Genomic DNA, 6921 nt, shown 5'->3' with positions numbered 1-6921 from the left:
ACAATTTGTTTATCCATTCTTCAATTGATGGGCACTTTGTCTGTCTCCATCTTTTTGCTATTGTAAATAGTACTGTTATGAACATTGGTGTGCATATAGCTACTCGTGTTATGGCTCGTATTTCTTGTGGGTAAATACCAAGTAGAGGAATTGCTGGATCATAAGGTATTTCTATTTTCAACATTCTGAGGAAACACCATATTGCTTTCCAGAGAGGTTGGACCATTTTGCAGTCCTACCAGCAATGCAGGAGTGTCCCCGTCTCTCCACATCCCCGTGGCATTATACTTTTATAAATGTTAAATGGTTAAGAAATTCAGAGTTACTATAATAAATATATCATTTTATCTTCAAAAAGATTCTAAATTTGTGTATGGAAGTGGATTTCAGAAGAGTTTCAGTGTGTGAGGTACTTGCTATGAAGTGGCAGATGGAAGATTATTGAAATAAGATGGGAAATCATAACCCTGGAGGAGGATGAATGTGGCTCAACACATGGGTGGTAGCTAGATGCTAAACAGTAGATGTTTTGTGTATTCTTAACTTTGCTTGGTTCATTTGGCCTGGTTAATGTTTTCTGCATTCACCTAGCTTTTTTGTGTGGATGAAATTGCATAGAAACAAAAGTGATTTTTTTGTGTGTGTTTCAGTTATCTCCTGGTATATCAATTGCATTGGAATATAGTTGTGTTTTCAAAATAAGCTTTGTAACAAAACTGACTATATAAATAAGTACTTGTCTTGGAAAAAAGGATGAACTTTTTATCCAAGATTATGTTATCTACTTCTTTTTTCTTCACATAATTTACATTCCATTACTGAAAAGTCCAAATGATCACAGAATATTTTCTTTATAGGAAACTACATTCTGAATTATGTGGCATCACAACCCAAGCTGGCTCCCTTTGTCATCCAAGCTCTTGTCCAAGTCATTGCTAAAATAACTAAGTTGGGGTGGCTTGAGGTTCAGAAAGACCAGTTTGTCTTCAGAGAAATTATTGCTGATGTGAAAAAGTTTCTACAGGTAAGAAGCCGTTGTTGCATTATTAAGATATTGTTAACTGTATTTTTAGTTTAGAATACTACTTCTTGTAAAGATTTGGGGTCTGATGTATTGTAGTACCAATACCATGTTAATTATGATTTGTTATTATCCCTAAGGTCCTTTATATTTTGTTTTCAGTCAGTGAGAATCATGCAGGTATAAAAGTTTATAAATTCCAAACCAGAACAATGCAAACTATAATGTTTTCTAATTTCAAAACTATATGCTCTTTCATTTATGATATGTGCATATTTATAAACTGCATACATACAAAACATGTAATGTTTTCCATATTTTATCTAATTTAATTTTTATTACAATCCTGTGGAGTGGATTTAACTTTGCCAATAAGAAAATAGGCTAAGATTAAGCTATCTCTGTAAGGTCGCATGTTGTTGTTAAGTGCCATTGAGTCGCTTCTGAGTCATAGAGTCCTTATATATGGGTTTTTCCAAGGAATGACTGGTGGCTTTGAACTGCTTACCTTGCAGTTCAAACCAACCTTATGGTCTACTGCTTAGTCTACAGCACCACACCAAGACTCCTAGGCCACATAGTGCTAGTAAAACGTACATCTAGCACTTCAGTAGGTCTTCTACCTTAAGTCATTACATATTTAAAATCTTTACACTATACCACGTTGACTACATCAGTTTCTCAAGAATGTTTTCAACCTAGCTGATTTAAGGAAAATTGTATGTATATTTTAACATTTAAGTTCCATGATTCAGGTATTTGGTCTCTACAAAGGAAGGAAAAAAGTGGGGAGGGGCAAGGGGAAATTAAATTGTGTTAGCAGTTCACTTGTCTTCCACACAGTGATGATGTATTCTGGGCCGAGAGTGGTAGGGAAAGCCTGAGGGTGCTGTTGGTCCCTCTGCACATCCTTCTTGATAATCAGGCCTATTCATGATTCAAATCTTAAATACCCATTTTTGTCCTAACAATTATGCCTAATTGCAAGATATTACCTTAGCTGATGCATACCTGAAGAAAACAGTGATCTGTGACAGTTCTAAGGAAAAACTAGCAGTGTTAGATTGAGAGATGGCTCATATTGATTTATTGGAGGTTGGGGGGTAATTTTGACTTTCTGAGATTTTACTTCTTACGCAGTAATTTTGAAATTTAAGTATTGTGTAAGGTATAACTCCCATCATACAGTGCAATGCTGGAAAGTTCAGAATATGAAATGCTAGCCTATACTGATGCTCTTTTTATTCAGGTTTAGACTCTACTTAATATTCCCAGGTATAAATGCCTTTCCTAGTCATAAGGAGATCAGAGTACATTGAGACAGAGGTTGTTAGATGTTGTTGAATTGACTCCGACTCTACCCTATGTACAACAGAAGGAAACACTGCCTGATCCTGTGACATCTTAAAATTGTTGTTATGTTTGAAACCACTGTTACAGCCTCTATGTCAATCCATCACTTTGAGGGCCTTCCTCTTTTTTTTTTTTTTTAAAGTTTGTGTTGTGAATTGAGTGATAGATTACATGGGGGGAACATTAGTTTTACACTCATCCTTTTGTATTTGTTTCATTGCAATGATTACAATCCCTTGCGTGCTTCATCATTCAATAGTATTTAATTCTATTCTCTTGTTGTTGTCTTTTTTTGTGTATACTGAAGTACTCAGGAATATATAACCATTCAAACAGCCAAAGGGTACAACATGCAAACCTGCCCCCTGGCTGCCAGCCTACAGCCCCTCTCTCTCTATGAGTCTAGAATCCTCAGCTGCTCTGTTTCTCCATGTCATCATCTCTGCCTCCATCTCTGGCATGTCCGCTTCTCTGGTTCTTGGCTCCTGCTTTTCTCCCTTGATGGTCCCAGAGACCTCTGCTCTGGGTCTGTAAGATTTACCACTCACCCCTTTTTGCTACAAAACTTATACCTTTACAGTGGTGACAATCACAATCAGTCATGATAACAATTACTCACTATTGAATCATGAGAGTCTTGTCTCCATCTCCTTTCACCAGACCTGTCTTCTTCTTGTTGTTAAGTGCTGTCGATTCTGACCCATAGTGACCCTGTATAGGGTTTCCAAAGAGCAGCTGGTGAACTTGAACCACCGACCTTGCAGTTCAAATGACTTTGCAGTCTGATGCATTAGCCCACAGTGCCACATCAGGACTCTACCAGACCTGTCTAGACAGGATGAAAACCACTCAGTGGGGATTTTACCTTTCCCTGCACACTCTGAATCTAAACTCCCTCTTGAAAACTTATAAGCCAGTCACTTCGTGTCTTTACAACTCCCAATGTTAGGTAGCCAGTGTCTAATTTGCCCATCCTTAACAACCCTGTGTGCAGAGGGGTTGGGAATGATCCTTGCTGTAAAGTTTGTTTCCCTCTTGGTTGATATTTTAATCTACTACATCTGTAAGTATAGGCCAAGTTCATCAGATTGTAGCAATTTACACTTGTTATCATTTAATAATAATAATAAAAAAAAATTTCCCCCTCTTTTCCTTCCTCTAGTCAGGTTCTGAACATATAGCCATTGAAGCCAGGTGCAATGGGCACTACTTGCAAGTTTGGGTCCCCCTGTGCATATCCCCTCACTTCATATCAGTTGGATGCTTCAGTCTCAGCTCTATCCCTCTGTGGCCATGCCCTTGTCCATGGGCTCAGAAGTCCCCAGGTCTCACTGTACTTGGGGTCAACCAGCTCTCACCATACTGTAGGTCGATGGGGGTCTTTTATGTAACTTAGTTGGACTCAGCATACCTCTTCATTGCTGCTTTTCCCCAACTTCCTCTCACCAGTAGACCAACGTGGTTACCAGCAAACTTACGTGCCTGCTTGTGTATACCCTTTTGAATTTCAGTCTTGAGAGGGGATTTGCCCTGAAGGGACTTGATTGCTTGCTTTGATGGCTCCCCAGTGAACAACTTGCTTGTTGTTTTAGTAGCCAATCAGACTGCCGTTTTTGTTTTTGTTTTTCCCTGCTGGTCTTTCTTTCAAGAAGTATTTTCTGTTCCTGTAGCTGCTCCAGGCTCATCTGCTTGTCTTTTCATGTGGGAATTTCCCATCTCAGAAGGTTCTGGATGGGGATCAGGGTTCCACCTAAGGTCTTAAATCCTACAAAGGCTCTGCAAGAAGCCTCTTTCACTGGGCAAGTTCTATCACCCCTTTTAGGTATTCCAATCAGTTATAGGCTGAAGGTGATCGTATAAGCTTTCTATAATCATGTTTCTGGATATGTCTTTCGAGCCCCCTCAATTGTCTGTTTTACAATAGTAGGCAAGGGAAACGAGTATTCATAAGACAGTAAAGCTTCTTAACCTTATTTCCCCTCTTTTACCCATTCAGACTATTCCTCAGTCCCTGTATAACAGAGCCCTTTTGTTCCAAGGTTGAGCATACATCACTGTTTACCTCTGTTCCATTTAGCCCATGCAAGCCTGCCTAAGTGTTCTCCTGTCTACCTTGTTCTTCTATCCCCCTCCCATTCTTGTGTATTGCCCACTCCAACACTCAAACTGTGATGTGTCTATTCCATACCGTGTGCTCTACCTTGTGTCCCCCTCCCCCCATAACCAACAAGGAATTTTTCGTTTTTCTTCCTTTTAGTGTGGGTATCTTTTGTTAAGCTTTTACAATAATGACCTTATGCAGTATTTCTCCTTTTTTTGTTGTTAGGTGCCATCGAGTTGCTACCAACTCATAGTGACCCTATGCACAACATAACGAAACACCGCCTGGTCCCGGGCCAACCTCACAATTGTTGCCACGCTTGAGCCCATTGATGTTGCCATTTTGTCAGTCCATATCACTGAGGGGGTGGTCTTCCTTTTTTTCTCTGACCCTCCACCTTACCAAACATGATATCCTTCTCCAGCGACTGGACCCTCCTGACAATATGTCTGAAGTATGAGAGACAAAGTTTGGCCATCCTGGGCTCCAAGGAGCACTTTGGCTGCATTTCTTCCAACACAGATCTGTTGATTCTTTTGGTGGCCCATGGCACTTTCAGTATTCTCCTCTATCAACATAACTCAAAAGCATCAATTCTGCGGTCTTCCTTATTCACTGTCCAGCTTTCGCATGCATATGCGGTAACTGAAAATACCCCTCATCTGTCAGTTTGTCGTACTGTGGTGGCTTGCGAGTTGCTGTGATTCTGGAAGCTATGCCGTAGGTATTTTAAGTACCAGCAGGGTAACCCATGGTGGACAGGTTTCAGATGAGCTTCCAGACAAAGACAGACTAGGAAGGAGTGACGAACTACTTCCTAATATTTAGTCACTGAAAATCTTAACGAATTTCTCCTTTAGTGACTGACTAATTTCACTCAGCATGATGTCCTCAAGGTTCATACATGTTATGTGGTGGCTTACAGCTTCTTTGTTTTTCTTCAAGGTAGCATAGTATTACATTGCGTGTATAATACCAGTTTGTTTATCCATTCTTCCATTAATGGGCACTTAGGGTGCCTCCATCTTTTTTGCTGTAGTGAATAGTGCCGCTATGAACATTGGTGTGCATATATCTGCTCGTGTTATGGCTTGTATTTCTTGTGAATGCTTACCAAGTAGAGGAATTGCTGGACCATAAGGTATTTCTATTTCTAATTTTCTGGGGCCTTAATCTTTTTTTATGATCTTACCAAGCATGATGTCCTTCTTTAAGGACTGGTCACTCTTAATAATATATCCAAAGCATGTGAGATAAATCTCATCCTCCTGGCTTCTGTGGAGCATTCTGGCTGTGCTTCTAGCCAAGGCAGATTTGTTGTTCTTCTGGTAGTCTATGATACTTTTCAGTATTCTTCCCCAGCACTATATTTCAAGTGCATCAGTTATCCTTTGGTTTTCCTTACTAATTATCCAGCTTTCAGACGCATATGAGACAATTAAAAATACCATGGCTTGGGTCAGGCAAACCTTAGTCCTCAAAGTGACATCTTTTCTCTTTAACACTTTAAAAAGGTCTTCTGCAACAGATTTGTGTAATGCAATATATTGTTTGTCACTTGATTTCTTGACCGCAATTTTAATGAGTATTAATTGTGGATCCAAGTACCATGTAATCCTTGACAACTTCCATCTTTTCTCTGTTTATCATCATGTTGTTTATTTGGTCCAGTTGAGATGATTTTTTGTTTTCTTTGCATTTAGTTGTAATCCATACTGAAGGCTGTGGTCTTTGTTCTTCATCAGCCAGTGCTTCAAATCTCTTTGCTTTCAGCAAGCAAGGTTGTGTCATCTGCATCATCACAGGTTATTAATGAGCCTTCCTCCAATACGGATCTGCATACTTTATGTAGTCCAGTTTCTCAGATTATTTTCTCAGCATACATATTGAATAATTGATGAAATGGTACAATCCTAGTGCAGACCTTTCCTGATTTTAATCCATTCAGTATCCCCTTGTTTTGTTCTAACAACTGCCTCTTGGTTTGTGTATCGGTTCCTTATGAGCATGATTGTTTTGGAATTCCCATTCTTTGCAATACTATCCATAGTTATGTTTTGATTCACACAGTTGAATGCCTTTGCGTAGTCAGTAAAACACAGGTAAGCATCACTGTGGTATTCTCTGATTTTAGACACTGGACATCTGGGATGATAGCTCATGTTCCATGTTCTCTTATGAATCCAGCTCCCTGTCGATGTGCTGCTGTGACTGTTTTAAAATTATTGTCAGAAAGATTTTGGGATATTAATGAAATTGTTTGGTAAGTTTTGCTTCTGGTGGCTTACCTTTCTTTAGAACGGGCAAAAATACAGCTCTCTTCCAGTCGATTGGCATAGACTAGTGAGTGCTTCCAGTGCTGCAGTAGTTTGTTGAAACATTTGAATTGGTCTTCCCATCAGCTCCTGGAACCTAGTTTTTGACAGCGCCTTCAGGGTAGCTTGGA

The 6921-nt window shown here is 39.5% G+C and overlaps 1 protein-coding gene across 1 annotated transcript in view; it reads left to right on the top strand.

Moving 5' to 3' along the window:
- RANBP17 (RAN binding protein 17) overlaps positions 1-6921 on the top strand; it is a 520934-nt gene that overhangs the window by 26284 nt on the left and 487729 nt on the right. Inside the window, exon 4 of the mRNA XM_006864848.1 lies at positions 858-1024. Coding sequence (XP_006864910.1) covers positions 858-1024 — 167 coding nt within the window. The remainder of the gene's footprint in view (positions 1-857; positions 1025-6921) is intronic.

This window comes from Chrysochloris asiatica, unplaced genomic scaffold (assembly GCF_000296735.1).
Source record: "Chrysochloris asiatica unplaced genomic scaffold, ChrAsi1.0 scaffold00071, whole genome shotgun sequence".
Classification (NCBI taxonomy): Eukaryota; Metazoa; Chordata; class Mammalia; order Afrosoricida; family Chrysochloridae; genus Chrysochloris; species Chrysochloris asiatica.
The sequence above is the reverse complement of the archived record's forward strand: the minus strand, read 5'-3'. Positions and strand labels throughout refer to the sequence as shown.